We start from the raw sequence: 16,656 nt of genomic DNA, 5'->3' as shown, positions 1-16,656 counted from the left end.
CACTACCCTAAACCAGGCTACCCACAGCCTCATCCAGCCTGGCCTTAAACACCTCCAGGCATGGGGCCTCAACCACCTCCCTGGGCAACCCATTCCAGGCTCTCACCACTCCCATGCTGAAAAACTTCCTCCTCATGTCCACTCTGACTCTCCCTACCTCCAGCTTTGCTCCATTCCCCCTAGTCCTGGCACTCCCTGAGAGCCTAAAAAGTCCCAGCTTGGTGGCAGGACCAGCCCACAGCCAGTAGCAAGGACTAACTGAGCCAGAGGACACATGCCTTCAGTGGCAGACTGCCTCCTTTGTGTCCTTCCTCGCTTTTGCCTTACTTAGCATGTCAGGATCAGAGTCATTTTGGTTGGAAAAGACCTCTAAGATCATCAAGCCCAACTGCCAGCCCTACACCACCATGGCCACTGAACTGTGTCCCCAAGTGCCATGGTTTTTGAACACTCTGGGGATGGTGACTCCACCACGGGGATGATGCATTCACTGAGTGCACAGTGGTAGCTCCTTCCTATTCCCTCTCCACTGTCTTCTCTTTTAGGCTCTTCATACTTTGCTCTTTGCTTTGGTGTCCTGTGCTGTTCCACTCTGCATTCTGCTGTTCTTTTTGACAAGCCACATTTTGAACAGCCAAACCTTTTGTAGTCGTGACAAAAGGGCAATCAACTCAGTGAACTGAGTACAACAGCTTGGTGAATGCTCCCTCAAGATAGTTGTTTTAATTGCAGCTGGCAGTGCTGGGCTTAATGAGGTGGTTTAGTGAAGTCCCATGACAGGTGATTTGAGTGGATCACAGATGAGAGACACAGCTGGTAAAGGGTCTAGAGAACGAGGTTTATGAGGAACAGCTGAGGGAGCTGGGGTTGCATAGCCTGGCTGTGTGAAGACCTCATTGCTCTCTGCAACTGCCTGGAAGGAGGTTGGAGTGAGGTGAGTGCTGTTCTCTTTTCACTAATATCAAGTGATAGGACTAGAGGATGTTGCCTGAAATTGTATCAGGGGAGGCTTTAGGTTGGCTATGACAAAAGATTTCTGGTCAGGGATTGGTGCAGGCTGCCCAGGGAGGTGGAGGAGTCCCCATCTCTGGAGGTGTCCCAGAGACCTGTGGACATAGCACTTCAGGATGTGGCTTAATGGCTGTGGTGGTGTTAGGTCAGTGGTTGGACTCAGTGATCTTAGAGGTCTTTTCCAGTCTCAGGATGCCAGGGGTTGGAAGAGATCCAAAGAGTTCTTTGAGTGCAGGCCCCCTGCCAGAGCAGGACCATACAGTCAAGCAGTTGTGTGCTTCTGTGTTGGTGGTTAATGGTGTAGAGCATTCTCCTGGCTTGTAAGAGATGTTCCTACAGCAATCAACATGCAGCTGGCTACGAGGAGGGTAGCAGCCTGTAGGCTAGGGGTTTGGGCACCAAGGCATGCTGCCAAGGTTCCCCTGAGTAGACTGGAACATGGATCTTCCCTGAGGGGAGGAGCTGCTGTGCTGCTAGTGTTGGTTTGCTTTGAGCTGCATCCTGTGCCTGTCAGTAACTCTGGTTTCACTGCAAGTGGGATCTTCTCAGAGGAAAGCTTTGATTTTAATGTGCTGGCACCTCCTGACGAAAACCAGTTTCATCCACTGGGGGCCAGCCCTACTTGTCTGCTTTGTGACTGGCTCAGCCAGTTTCCCAACAGTGAAATGGTCTGGGGCAGTGGCAGAGGCTGCTGGTGTCCCCTACCTTGCATATAGCCCAGCATAGATGGGAGCTGGACTTTGTGGAGGTTAGAAAGAATCACTGCTTTCAGTCTCCAGTCTCTTCTAATGTTGTTTTCTAAGCTTTCCTAAATCCCTTTGGCCACGTTCACATTAGCACATGAGGCACTGGAAGTGGCTTACTGCTCATGAAGCTGGATCCTCTTGGATCCTTTGTTATTTAGGGCCCCCATACTTTGCTTTCTTATGCAGCCACTGGAAAGAAGTAATTGCTGTGCATACATCAGACACCTCTTGGAGGTGTTACCATCCCACCACTGACTGCCCAAGAGCACAAGTCTGGCAGGTGATTAGTTGTAGCTTTTGATGGCTCTCCTGCCTCTGGACAGCCTCAGGTCATATCTAAACTGGCAGATGGGGCAGCACATCTGAGCTCCTGGGTCTAGCTTCTTACTTGGGCTTCTCCCAAACTACCAGCAGGAAGGCATCAGCCTCTGTAGCCCATGCCACACACAGAATAGCTGAGATAAGGGCAGAAGAAAGCCACTGTGTGTTCTGACCAGGTGCTAACCTGCAGGAGCATTAGGACCTCTGGCTTTCTGCACTACCACTCCACTGAATCTGGATTTGGATCTGTCTCTAGTGCCATCTCAAAAGAGTGTAAGGACTTTAGTGAGGTAGAAGAAATAACATCAATAAGAGAAAAATAGGAAAAGAAACTGTACTGTGAGTGAGACCAAAACTTCAGTCTGTTCTGGGAGTAGTTGGGTGAATGCAGACAGTTCTCCCTATTTTCTTCTCTCTGTGGAATCCTTTACTGCTCCTCCCTCCCACTGATTTTGGTGGGGCTCAACGTCTGTCTCAGGGGACAATTCCACACCTCTTACTTTGGATACATGGCTAAAAGGGTCCCTGCTGCTGCTGCACCACAGCACAGAGCTCCATCTTGACTCTGCTCATAGGGCAGCCTCCTTCCTTTGACAACACTGCATTTCCAGTGCTGCCTTTTCTCCTTGATAGAAGCCATTGGAATGATTCATCTGATTAATCACTGTCCAAATGCTAATCCTGTCTGCTCAGAGGGAAAGACAAAGGGTGATAAAATAGCACGCTGGATTTCATGGAAACAGCCTCTCTGTGGTGTGAGTTCAGAATGTTGAGCTTGGTCCAAGAACAAGGCAATGAATGAATTTGCTTCAGAGCTCACTTTCTGTCAAAAGGCCAAGCTGACTTGGGGAAGAGGGTGGAGTTGCCTGTTCAGACAGGATTTTTTTAGGTTTTGCCCTTTACCTCTGGAGCCAGAGGTCTGGCTCTCATCCAGCTGTACCCAACAGAAAAAAAAGAAGATGATTATGGTCTTTTCTAGGTAATTGGAAAGAGCAGAAACCAAAGTGAAGTCAGGTGGCTTGAAATTAGCCCCAAGATCTTCACATGAAACGTTTCTCATCGTCCTGGGTTTTTTTGGTGTAGCCATGCTTGAAGAGTGATAGGAAAATACTTTTCAGCTGGCCAGCAGACTTGGTTTCACTCACAAGGACCATGCTCCTTCTCTGTGAGACACAGGGGAAAGCAAGCAGGCATCTGCAACACCAAGGCTCTGCTGAAAAGCTCAGTGGGCTAAACTGTCTCAGCAACCCTTAGCATAAATCCAGCTGCAGCAGTGAAAGCTTCCTTTGCCTGTGGAAAGCAGAGCTGCATTTCAGGAGCTCATGTAATGGGAACAGAACAATGGGATCATTCCTTCTGCCCCTGAAATCAGGCTGCTAACCTCCCACTGCCTGCTCTGCTGCAGGGTCAGGCTGGAGAATTGAGCTCACGTGGAATAGAGGAACATTTCAGGGAAATTGCTTCTTCCCCAATGGAAATTCTGTCCCCTCTGCTTGATGTAGTCATCCTTCCTCTGCTTAGACTTCTGCTATCAGCAAAAGGATGGAGCTTTCCTGCAAAACCCTGCAAGATGGAGTTCTCCTCCAGAATAATTGGCCTCACACCCATTGCTTGCTGACCCACGAAAGCTCTGCAGGCATCCTGGTGGCAGCAGCTATAAACACTAATCCTGACTCTTCAGCAGACAGTGCTGTAACATCAAGCTGTGTCAGCTGTCCTGCAACATTCCCATGCTCCTGCCTGCACTTCCCAGCAGCTGGAACTGCAGCAGCCTGCTAGCTGCTTGAGAGCCTGGTGGCTGGCTGAGTCCACACACAATGCTGGGCTGGGGACCCTGTGTTGAAGCAGCATTTTCCATGAGAAGCAAAACCTGCATTTTCAGGGGCCTCATACTGAATGTGCCTGTCAGAATCACAGGGGTGGGAAACAACCCCCTGGAACTGCAGTTAAAATTATCCCACTCCCCCCCTTGCCTCACAATTAGAGCCAAAATTCCTCTCTTCAGCAACTTGAGGCCTGAAGCAGGCAGACTAATCCCACTGTCTCCAAAAAGAGTAGGCTCAGGACCTAAATGCATGCCATCACTTCTCATCTGCATGGTGGCACAGCAGTAGCACAGTGATCCAGCTTCTCCCAAAGCATCCCACTCACTCTCCAGCTCTGCTTCCTCATCCCACCTATGCAGGATATAAATGAGGAGTGACAGCTAGAGGTAGAAGACCTACTCTGTCCTTCAGCATTTCACTCTGTGTTCAGTGTTTCCTCAGGTGATTCTTCCATCAGTCTAGGGAAACCATAATTCTCAGCAAGACCCCCAGGTCCTTCTCTGCAAAAAGAAAAGGTAGGAACATAGTCATCAAAAGGCATGAGCTACAGAACCTGAGAGTCAGTTTGCTAGGCAGGGACAATAGGTCTTTAAATAGTGTTTTGAGCTTCTGCAAGGAGGTAGTTGAAGCATCTTTAGAAACAGGTCAGTGGTGCACAAGAATAAGCCAAGGAGCAATGGCTACAAACTGGAACATCAAAGATTTCACCTCAACATGAGGAGACACTTCTTTACAGTGAGGCTGCCAGAGCCCTGGAGCAGGCTGCCCAGAGAGGTTGTGGAGTCTCCCTCTCTGGAGACTTTCCAAACCTGCCTGGATACATTCCTGTGTGATCCTGCTTGGCAGGGGCCTTTGGACTCGATGATCTTTGGAGGTCCCTTCCGACCTCTAAGGTCCTGTGATTCTGTGAAATCCTAGAAGAAAATGATAGCATTTCTGAAGGGACTGAAATGCATGGTTAGTGGCACAGGAAGCAGGGCTGGCTTGCTTAAAGCATGTTCTGAATAAAAGGTGGAAAATCTGATTACCATTTTGTGGTGGAGTCAGCAGGCTGAGGAAATACAGAACAAATGGCAAATACCTGCGCAGGCTTCTCCATTGTTGCCATCTACACTGCACCCAGCTCGATGTGGGCGAGGGGAGCAGAAGGTATTAAACCTCAAGCAGAGGAACCTGGAGGCACAGCTCTTGCAAGGGTGGAATAAGAGGGGCTAGAGCCTGGGAATGAAACTGGATCATGTAAAACACCCAAACAAGTGTAACCCAGCCTGGCCTGCAGGACGTGGGGAGCAAAAGCGAGCTGGGGAATACTGCCCACCTTGGTGCCTCACTGCAACCCAGTCTGCATGTTAGCTGCTTCATGAAATCTTTAAGTCTGTTCTGCCAAGTTTCAAGGCCTCACACACCTTCTGGTGTGTGCAAAAATCATCCATTGCAAGTGTAATAGTATTTCTATCAAACTCACTGAAAATAGCTCCTCAGCTACTAGGCAGCGGTGAAGAGGAAGGCCACGCTTTCTGCTTCTGTTCTTCAGAGGAGTCTTTCTCCACCAGGCAAGTGGAGAGGTTGAAGAGAGCAACTGAAGTCAGCACAGCTTGAATGTGCTGTACCTCTGCAGAGGACTTAAAACAGTTAAGGAAGATGAAACAAGAGTTTACCTATCGTTGTAGCTTTCAGATTATCTCCATGGATCCCCAAAGCTCTGCTGTTCGACTTCCTAATGCTCCCACAAGTCAGGCAATGGCTGATTCCCCTTCTTTTTTTCCTCCTCTGTGCCACAGCATTAGCCATTAAGATCAGCTCTCATTAGAACAGCCTGTGCCAATCATCCAAGCTTTTCCTTTTCCCTTTGATTCCTTCTTGTATGCTCAGCCGTGACGCTTTGGCTTGGAAGGAAACCACAAAAATGTAATCACCATGTTATCTGCAGACTCGGGCTGCTCCCATAGCCCCTTTCCTTTTGGCCTCACCCTCGTCCCCTCCTCCATCTATAATCATTCCCACATGTTTATGCAAAAAGAAAAAGCCTTTCCTTTATTATTTGCAATTAAGAGAGGCAACAGCTTCAGCATCCCTGCAGGAACAACCATTTCGAAGAGCAGTTTTCTGCCTTGGCTGCTGTAGGATGCCAGCCAGTGTGGTAGTACTACTTAAATGAAACAGGGTTGTGAAGTGTAAAGGTCATTTCCACACTTATTTCTTCTCCTGTGTTGCTACTGAATGTAAAAATGAAGCCTGCTCCCTTGCCCAGAGATGCAATTTAGATGTGGCTCAGTGACCTAATGGAGAGAGGTCACAGCCCAGTCAAATGCCCGTTGAGTCCCAGAGGTTCAATCAAGATTCAACACTAAATCTAACTGTCAGGAAGAGTTTAAAGGCAGGTGAAGTAGCTCCTACTCATATATCTCAATTTAGGGCACCTCAGTTAGCCAGTGATGTTGGGTGGCTAGAGCTGAAGAGCATAAATGTCCTCCTTTTGCTTTCCTGTTGCCACGCTTGAAGGTCTGGCTGGCCCTGGAAGCAATGGAGCAGACTCCACATCGTGAGCTGTGTAGAACTGGGGGTCTATGGGATAAGAATACTCTTCAGGGAGAACCCAGCCAGGCTTTGCTGAGCCTCTAATGAGCACCTCTGGTTTCTGGCATCTCACCACAGTTCCCTGGACTGCTGTGGCTTTCAGGAGCTAGCATAGTCTGAACTCAGTTGGTGTCGTAAGTGTAGTGTTAAAGGAGGAACTGCTGGGTTACCCAGAATTGTATTAACTCTTAGAACTGAAACAGATTTGGGAGAAACATGGGACTCCAGACCTGGCTGATGGAGATCCATCAGTCTGAATAAAAACCAAGCCTGCAACCTAGGCTGAGCCCAAGCTTGAGCCTAAACAAATACATCAGCTTGTTCAGAAAGCTTCTATGCCAAGGAATGATGAATTGGTTACAAGTGCTGGACACCTAGAAAAGTCCAGTTAGCTCAAATCATCTTCTTAGAAGACCACACAACACTCATGGCTCTTGTTAGTACAGTGTCAGCTGGAAGTCCAGGTTTGGCCTAATGTTTTTGGAATGGAAAGAAAGGAGGGCCTACATTGAGTAGTGCACTCAGTTCAAGAGGGACAGGAATCTACTGAAGAGAGTCCAAGGGAGGGCTACAAGGATGCTGAAGGGACTGCAGCACTGCCTGATGAGGAAAGGCTGAGAGCCTTGGGGCTGCTTAGTCTGGAGAGGAGAAGGCTGAGAGGGGATCTGAGGGCTGGGGACCAGGAAGGAAGGGACAGGGACAGGCTCTGCTCACTTGTGCCCTGGGATAGGACAAGGAGCAATGGATGGAAACTGCAGCCCAGGAAGTTCCACCTCAACATGAGCAAAAACTTCTTGGCTGTAAGGGTCCCAGATCCCTGGCACAGGCTGCCCAGAGAGGTTGTGGAGTCTCCTTCTCCAGAGCCTTTCCAGCCCTGTCTGGATGTGTTCCTGTGCGACCTGTGCTAGATTCTCTGGCTCTGCTCTGGCGAGGGAGTGGTGGACTCGAAGACCTCCAGAGGTCCCTTCCAACTCTAACATCCTGTGATCCTAGAATACCCCAGAGCATGTGGTGCCACTGCACATCTGTGCTGCTGAAGGGACAGCCTAGGGAAGCACCTTCAGGTGGAGCTGACTCCCACAGGAATTGTGCCAAGGTGTAAAACACTCCTTCCATGTAAGAGGCAAGGCCAAGAGCTTTTTCCATGGCTCTCAGAAGTCAGATGCTAGTTAAAACCTGTGGACATGTACACATTCCTTCACATGGGCAATTAGCTGCTTTACGGGTGGCGCCGCCTGGATTAGAGAGACGTCTTTTATGCAAATAAGAGGTGGAATAGACAGGTCAGATCTGTATGGGGATGGGGGAAAAACCTCATTTTTATCTAAAGACTCAACGTTTCTTTGGGTGAGTTTCTTATTTCATAGACAAACCCCAGTTCCTAGACAGCTCCCAAGGATTCACACCGTTCGCTCTGCCCTGCTCCTTTGAGCAAGCACCACAGACACCTGGAGGATGTGCTGAAATAAATGAGGCAAAGCCAAATGCCTTGAAATTGGATTGTTCACCTTTTCCCACTGAATGCTCAAATCCTGCCCTCTTGAAATGGATGGCAAACTCCCACCAATTCAGCAGGAGCACATTCTCATCCCAAATTCTCTTTTTTGGCAATTAGTAATTGCATCCAGTTCTGGTATCTCCCCAGTGGAGCTGTTGGGGTGAATCCAGGGGAGGTCACAAAGATGATCCAAGGGCTGGAGCACCTCTGCAGTGAGGATAGGCTGAGGGAGCTGGGGGTGCGCAGCCTGGAGAAGGCTCCAGGGGGACCTCAGAGCTGCTTTCCAGTACCTGAAGGGATCCTACAAGAAGGCTACAGAAGGCTTTTTCATAAAGGTGTCTGTAGACAGGACTAGGGAGAATAGTTTGAAGCTGAGGAAGAGCAGGATTAGACTGGATCTTAGGGAGAAACTCTTCAGTATGAGGGTGGTGAGACACTGGAATAGGTTATCCAGGGAGGTTGTGGATGTCTCCTCTCTGGGAGTGTTCAAGGCCAGACTGGATAATATAGTTGAGAGGTGTCCCTGCCCATGGCAGGGAGGTTGGAATAGATGATGTCTGAGGCCACTTCCAACCTAAAGCATTGTATGATTCTGTGATGAGTAGGTTTGGCCCAAGTTTGTCTGTTTTGTTGGAAAACAGAATGGGTTGGTATTTAAGAAAGCTCATCAAGTTTAAATTCCAGTTGTTTTATAATGACAGCCACATAGTAGTTAGCTATAGGGTGCAGAAGTCTGAAGTGTTGGCAATTTAAAACTGCTATAAAGTGATCTCTGCATGGTTCCACATTTCAGCATTCTCAAGAGTGTTGGTCCTTGCTCACAAATTCTTCCATTGAAAGACTCTGCAGCTCTGAACCCTTAGCAGGCTTCCAGAGAGAAAAGTCTTGCGTGCATTTATGTACACACTTAGCCTTGTGAATCCAGGCTGCACAGTGAAGTTAACCTAACTGCTCTTGGGGCAGAACCAGACCAGGATGAAAGGTCAGCTTTTAAGAAAGGTCATTTGCTCTCATGACTGAGGAGAGGATGCTAAGCAAAAAGGACCTACAGCAGTTATGTTCTTCTCTGTTCAAAGGTGAAAGGCAAAAAAGACATAGTAGGAGAAATATGCTGGTGCTGGGCTCTTCTCAGAGGTAATTAGTGATAGAACAAGAGGGAATGACCTCAGGCTGCCACTGGGTAGGTTTAGACTGGATGTGAGGAGAAATTTGTTCTCAGCGAGAGTGGTCAGGCGTTGGAATGGGCTGGTTCACTCCAGGAGGTGGAGTCACCACCCCCAGATGTGTTTAAAAGTCGTTTGGATGTAGAGCTTGGGGCTATGATTTAGGGTGTACCTTGTAGAGGAGGGTTGGACTTGGTGGTCCTGAGGGGCTTTTCCAACCTAAGTGTTCCTGTGGTTATGTGAAATACTTGCTTTGTCACCACTGAAGGCTGCTCAATCTGGGAGGGCAGATACTGGGGGCACTGTGAAGGAAGTTCAGCTGCCAGGCCTTACCACATCACAAGCCTCCCTGTTCCTCCCATCATGCTGCAGCTGATTTTTTGCCTTTCAGTTAGGCTGCTCACATGGCTGCAATTCCTTATTCGCTCACAAGTGTTCCTCTCCAAACTCATCTCACAGAATTAGACAGGCAGGGCTTGGGAGACCAGGTCCAACCACCCTGCTAGGGCAGGATCATCTAGAGCAGGATCTGCTGATCACACAGGGACATGTCCATTTGTGTGTCGTTCTTTGGATGCCTGAGCCCTTTCTCAAACACTCTGTAGTTCCTGTTGTCCACATTTTCCCTCTGATTCCCTGTCTGACTGTTTCCACTGTGGAAGCAACACACGCTGCCTATCAGCTATGCTTCCCACCTCAAATACCAGCACTCCCCAAGCATTTTGCTAACAGGGCAAACTGAGGCACCCCAGCTACAGCTCTTTGCCAGAGACTATAAGAGGGATGTGAACAGCAAGATGCAGGTGAGAAAGCTTCTGACCCTTCCTTTTAATGCCTTGGTCCTCAGGTAGTAATAGGAAAATCAAGTGGCAGGCAAGTTTTGATATGTTGATAAAAAGGAAATGCTGATGGAAATTTGCCTTGGGTTGATTGATATCATAATAGTCCTCACCCTTCTGTGGAACTCTGTGACTTCTCCCATGACATTCCATGTTGAAGTGCATTTCCCATGATGAAGAAGAACATCATCCCCCTAGCAGCCAAACGGATTTCCTCTCGGTGCCCTGCTGTGCTCCATGCCCCTTTGCCCAGCGTTTAGGCAGCTGAGGTTTGAGCCTCAGGGAGATGTTTTTAGGCAAAATGCACCATACAGCAGACAGACATTGTGCATCTGTATGGCCTGCTCTAAACTCTGCTTCCTGGCTGTAAGGATTCACTTGGAAATTCCCTATGAACTCTCTCTGCCTCTTCAAAGTCTTAGTCTGCATTTGGCCCCCAACCCTGCAAGTGCTTTGGCACAGGCACGTAAGCAGTTCCCTTAACACATGTAAGTAACTCCTCTGGCATGGTAAAAGCAGATCATTCTTTGGAGAACAAGACCTTGTTTAGCTAAGAAAATATTCCTTTAAAATTTGAGTTTTGTGGGGGTTTTTTGTCCCCCTTTTCTTTTGTACAACTCCAGGTTTGGCAAAGAAATCTTGTAGAAATGTGAGGTATTAAGCTCAAGCTCTGGTTTCATCTTCTTGTCAACATTTGCTATCTTTTTAGAAACCATTAGGCCAGGTAGGAAAATCTGGGACCTGATTCTGTCATTATTCCAAAGGTTCTTTCCTTAAATTCAAGCAGGGGGGAAATGAACTCATTGAATCAATTCCTTTGTGATTTCAGCATAGATTTGTATGAATATGTACTAGATAGAATCATAGAATGGTTTAGGTTGGAAGGGAGCTCAAGGATCATCCAGTTCCAGGGACATCTTCCACTAGAACAGGTCACTCAAGGCCTCATCCAACCTGGCCTTGAACACCTCCAGGGAGGTTGTGGAGCACAGAATCACCCAATGTGATCAAAGATCACATTGGGTGATTCTGTGCTCCACAACCTCCCTGAGCAACCTGTGCCAGTGTCTCACCACCCTCACTGCAAACAACTTCTTCCTAACATCCACTTTCAGTCTCCCCTCTGCCAGTTCAAACCCATTCCTCCTTGTCCTGTCATTACAAGACTTTGTCAATAGTCCCTCCTCAGCCCTCTTGTAGCCCCCTTCAGATACTGGAAGGTCACTCCAAGGTCTCCTCCAAGCCTTCTCTTCTCCAGGCTGCAGAGCCCCAGCTCTTGTAGCCTGTCCTTACCGATGATCTCTGAACGTATCTGGTTGGTTTTGTTTGGTGGGTGGTTTTTTTTGTGTGTGTGTTTGTTTTAATACCTGTGATAAAGAGAAACATTTCAAAGTTAATTTATCACACAGTAGTACAAAACAACATTAACAGCAAGGCACTGGACCCCACCGTCTAGCAAACCCAGCACCTAGTGCAGGAGGAGCAAAACCAACAGTGGCAAGGGCCCAGCTGGGAAAGAGAGGTTGAACAGACTGCTTTATCTCTTCAAATTGATACTAGATCAGTGAAAAGCGATGTGGCTGTCAGCAACCACCCCGCAGGCAATTGACACGTGGGTCGGTAATGCACTGAGGCCTTGCTGATGTTGTTCCTTCTGGAAAAGGATTGAGGGAGCATCCCGGAGGGACCTGGCCGAGGTGTTCCACGGTCAGGACTGGGACCTTCGCCGTAGTTGTTGCGGAAGGGGAGCAGGGGCCGCGGGCGCCGCTCGCCTCGCCCCCGCTCCGCGCTCGCCCCGGAGGCAGCAGGCTCCCGGCGCAGTCCCATTGTGTAGCTTCCCGTCGCAAGCCATGAGAATGCTTAATTCCCTTCATCTCTGTGGAGTTTCCATTCTCATTCAAATCCCATTTCCCATTAATTGATCGGGGATTAGCGGAACCATTACGCAAAAATTAAGACGAGCCAGATGCGATGAATAATTCATGACGGACAATTACACTTTATTCCCCATCCACTTCCGAACTGCTTTCCCGCCCGCTGGAGATGCCAGACCTTCCCTCCCGGCCTCACTGGGCACGGACACCCACGGGGCCGGGCAGGGCGAGGGCCGGCGGTGGGAAGCGAAGCCCCGAGGGGGAGGAAGGGCTGGACGTGAGGCCCCGATGCCGGCGGCTGGAGAGCGGGGCGCCGAGGGGAGCGTCGCGAAGCGAGGCCCGAAGGGGAGCGGCTGGAAGCGGGGCTGTGCCCGGGCGCTCGGCCCGCCCGCCGCTAGGTGTCAGGCGCCGCCCGCCGTGCCGCCGAAGGGCCGCGGAGGGCACCGCGTTGCTGCCCGCCGCTCTCGGGGCCCTTTCCTCGCGGGCGACCGCAGGCGCGGTTGGCTGGAGCGGGCGCGGCGGTGCCTGGGTGCCAGCCTCCCGCACCTCCCCCTGCCGCCGGCGGGTGCCAGGGGCCGCGGGCGCTCCGGGCCCGCGCTGCCGCCTCCCCGCGCGTCCCGTCCCGTCCCGCCCCGCTCACGCCGGGCAGCTCATTTATCCCACCGGACAGTTGTTGCCCCATTAAAGCGCAGGCCCCACCCTTCGCCAGGACCTTTCATCTGGGGAAGTTTTATGGCACTTTGTGAGTGTGCAAAGTTTTTAATTAGACTCGCCAGACAGCCCCGGGCGGCACTAGCGCCACGAAGTCTTCATGCTTCTCTCTGCTTTACAGCACAACAAGCCGCTCTACTCCTTTGAAGACAATGCCGACTATGTCTACGATGTCATGTGGTCGCCAGTGCATCCCGCGCTCTTCGCCTGTGTGGACGGGATGGGGCGCCTGGATCTGTGGAACCTGAATAACGACACCGAGGTGAGGCGGCCCGACGGCGGCCGGGGGCTGGGAGGCGCGGCCGGGCGGCGGCGGAGACCTTAACCCTGTGAGGGCCGGGGGCGCTGGGCCGGCGCTCACGGCGCGGGGAGCTCGGCGTCGGCCGCCACCCGCGCCCCGGGGCGCGGCGAGGAGGGCAGGCCCCGCTGCCGGTTGCTCCTGACCGCCCCCCTTCTCCCGCCCGCCCTCCTTCCCTGCCTCCTCTCCCGCCCACCTCCTCGGCGGGGCTGCGCCTGCTGCTCTCGGGTACCTGTCGGGGCTGGGGAGGGCCGACCCCGGCACCCTCGGCAGAAAGCCAGCACAGATGAAAAAGCTGCGGTGCCGGCTCGGGAAAAGGAGGCTCCTAACTGCCTCTGCTCTCTTAAACCGCGCCCGTTTTGGTTTAGAGGGTTTTTTTTCGGAGGCATTATTATTTTGCCCCTCACCTGTTTCTAGCACATCTTGTTTCAGTCACGTTTTCGGTGCCTCCCCGTGCTCAGGAGGTCACCTCTTGTCAGCTCTCCCCTCGCTCAGGTGGTCACCCCTCGGCATCCCTCCTCTTGCACGGGAGGTCTCCCCTCGCTCAGGTGGTCACCCCTCGGCATCCCTCCTCTTGCACGGGAGGTCTCCCCTCGCTCAGGTGGTTACCCCTCGGCATCCCTCCTCTTGCACGGGAGGTCTCCCCTCGCTCAGGTGGTTACCCCTCGGCATCCCTCCTCTTGCACGGGAGGTCTCCCCTCGCTCAGGTGGTCACCCCTTGGCATCCCTCCTCTTGCACGGGAAGTCTCCCCTCGCTCAGGTGGTCACCCCTCAGCATCCCTCCTCTTGCACGGGAGGTCTCCCCTCGCTCAGGTGGTCATCTCTGTCAGCCCTCCCCTTGCTCAGGTAGTTACCCCTTGTCAACTCTCTCAGGGCTCAGGTGGTCACCCTCCAGCAGTCCTCCTCTCGACAGCCCGAGCGCAGCCACCGCAGGCCTGCGGCACGGGCAGGGGTGCTGGGCAGCTCATCTCCAAGCATTCTGTGCTCTGGAGGTGCTTCGTGTCTGGCTCGGAGAGTTCATTCCCTTTTGTATTTGTCTTCTGCTCTGAATCCTCTGGAGATTACAGTTTGCAAGCCCCATACCTATGCGTCCTCCTTCACCTCCAGCCCGAGTCACTTGAGTTTCTTAAGCACAGAGCATCTCTCTCACGTGTTGTGATTTTTATACCCTCACTTCTTTTCCTCTTTAATAATTTGCTAGGAAACTTCAAGGCACCAAATGCAAATGAAAATTAACAACGAGTTTTCTTTCTGTTGCTGCTGAGTAAGTAGCAGGGACCGTTGAGGAGGAAACATTGTACCCTTGAGTTTCCCTGACGAGAGAGCATTACTCGGGTTGCTTTTTGCAAAGGTCGAGAATGCTAAATCCTATTTGGTTTGGGTGTTTTTGTTAAAAGTCATTTTCTAGACGTGACAAACACATTTTTATCCTGCTCTTATTTCAGATTAAAAAACCCAAAACAACAAAACCAAAAGACAACAGCAAGCCAAACCCTGTGGGTTTGGAATCAGGGTTGGAAGGGACCACAAGCATCACCTAGTTCCAACCTTCCTGCCATAGGCAGGGACACCCTAGCCTAGATCAGGCTGGCCAGACCCCCATCCAGCCTGGCCTTAAACACCTCCAGGGACGGGGCCCCAACCATATATTATATTGATATTATTTGTTTTCTAGCTCTGAATTCCCCCTGAAAAATCAGTTTGGACAAGCCTTGTTGTGTTGCTTGAGGTCAGTTTTAGATGGCCAACAGTCATTATTCAGCATAAAAATCAGAATATATTTCCACAGCTGAAGCCTTGCATATATTTACTTAATGCCATGTAAAATTAAGAACAGACTATATGTATATATTTATATGTCATGTATTAACTGACAGCTTCGTTTTATTTCCCAAACCCAGAAGACCAAAGAGCAAGCAGCACTATTTCCTCCCCTCCCAGCCTAATTTTTTACAGTTTGGGGTATTTGTTATTATTTTTTTTAAGATTAGTTGGATCATTAAATATTTCTTTCATGTATATGTGCTATACATTTTCAGACAGAGTAAAATATGGGCATAGTTTATGGCTCCCGGTGAGTGGTGCTTGCCATAAATAAGCACGGACAGGTAAGAGGAACCAGCGCCGGGCACTGCATTGTCAAGGGGAGCAGCGAGGCCTTTTGAAGTGCTAGCAGCAGGAAGCTGCACAGCCTTTTTAATTAGAGCATATACAGCTGGAGGTTATACAGGAGGAGGCTCCTCAGAATTTATTTTGGGAAGGGAGGGACATATCCTTCAGGTGTTCTCATTAATGCAGGCTTAAACACAGAGCATAAACCCCAGCATTTGAAGAAAGGAAAAGGAGGAAAAAAAGCAAAGAACCTTTTCCCCCTACATACCAGGGCTGCAGTCCTGCTCTGCTTGAAATCAACTGATGTTTTGCCATTTAGCTCAGTGAAACTGTAATTTATTTCTCCCCCTCCAAAAAAAATTAGTCTGGCCTTCTTGATCCCGTTCCCATCAACAATAAGGCTGCACAGAGAGAACCACTGCTGTGTTTTCAGTATGTTGGCATATAAACACACAGCAACATCAGGGAAAAAGAAAACATTTTTGAGCTCAATCCTACCTTGCCTGCAAACCCATCCCTAATTTCACAAATGATTCTCATTTTGAGAGGTCAAAAGCAAGCTCTGGTTGTAAGGATCAGGCTGGAATTACCCATCCTGATTTCACAAATGATTCTCATTTTGAGAGGTCAAAAGCAAGCTCTGGTTGTAAGGATCAGGCTGGAATTATTTCTGTGGTATCCAAGCTCTGTATATATATATATATAATTTTTAATAAGAACTGAATTTGAGTCTCTGGAGTCAGAAATAAGCCTTTGGTTTCCTTACTGGGTGCTGAGGAAACACGTTTTTGAATCTCTGTAAATGACAAACTGGCAGACTGTGGGTAGGTGTGAGAGGTTTTGGTGTGCGGGACAAGCAGCGCTAACAGAAGCACAAGCAGTTCCTGTGAACGCTGGAACTGAAAGTGATCCTTGTTTGCTTTTACCAGCTCTCTGGTAGGTGATAATTAGTTTCTAATTTTCAAGATTTCACTAATTGATGTTATGCCATTGAAGTCTGCCCTGCCTTTTTTGTTGTTGCTGGAGAAAAAGTCCTTATCGGCATTGTGGTAATAAGCAATCTTCCAACGCTCCCTTCTCGGATCATTTATTGCTTTCAGATATGAGATGGCAAAGTCTTTGTGAAGACAGCAGAAAATGACATGAAAGTGTTTAACTAGCTGTGTAAGAGCTGGGTATTAATGTTGTTAATGAGAGCTGGGTTTGTTTAATTGGGGAAATAAGCCAGGTTATTAGTTAGTTATTATTTTGTAAACCAATTAAGGAAACACCTGGGTTTAGTTACAAAACGCTGCCTTCAGCTTTTTGAGCTGGAACACATTTTTCCACTGGTGTTGCTCCCCAGATTCAGTCCAAACATCTCTCCTGAGTGCTGGATGCTTCCTCATCAAAACAGCTAAGCTAATAAGGTTGTATGGGAGAGTTAACCAATCTCACTGCTCTCAAAGTCATGAGGAGTGTTTGTGCGCTTCGTGTTGCTGTCTGCACAGCAGAGATCAGTGTGGTTATAGCGATGGTAGTCGTCACATCTTAGTTTGTATTTCATAAATGAATAGTAACCCCCCCCCCCCACAAAAGCAAAAAACCCTTCCTTGCCCATTCCTGATTTCTTCTCCCAAGTGACTGTTATTTTTATGGAGCTGTGTAGTGAGATTTACAGATGGATTCATTATCCTGAAT

The 16,656-nt window shown here is 49.5% G+C and overlaps 1 protein-coding gene across 7 annotated transcripts in view; it reads left to right on the top strand.

Moving 5' to 3' along the window:
• Window positions 1-16,656, top strand: part of DYNC1I1 (dynein cytoplasmic 1 intermediate chain 1) — a 200,208-nt gene that overhangs the window by 162,611 nt on the left and 20,941 nt on the right. For all 7 annotated transcript variants that reach the window (XM_064166992.1, XM_064166997.1, XM_064166995.1 and 4 more), the window contains one exon: window positions 12,688-12,828. In XM_064166992.1, the coding sequence (XP_064023062.1) occupies window positions 12,688-12,828 (141 nt within the window). The remainder of the gene's footprint in view (window positions 1-12,687; window positions 12,829-16,656) is intronic.

This window comes from Pogoniulus pusillus, chromosome 28 (assembly GCF_015220805.1).
Source record: "Pogoniulus pusillus isolate bPogPus1 chromosome 28, bPogPus1.pri, whole genome shotgun sequence".
Taxonomy (NCBI): domain Eukaryota; kingdom Metazoa; phylum Chordata; class Aves; order Piciformes; family Lybiidae; genus Pogoniulus; species Pogoniulus pusillus.
This window is presented reverse-complemented; position numbering and strand designations above follow the sequence as displayed.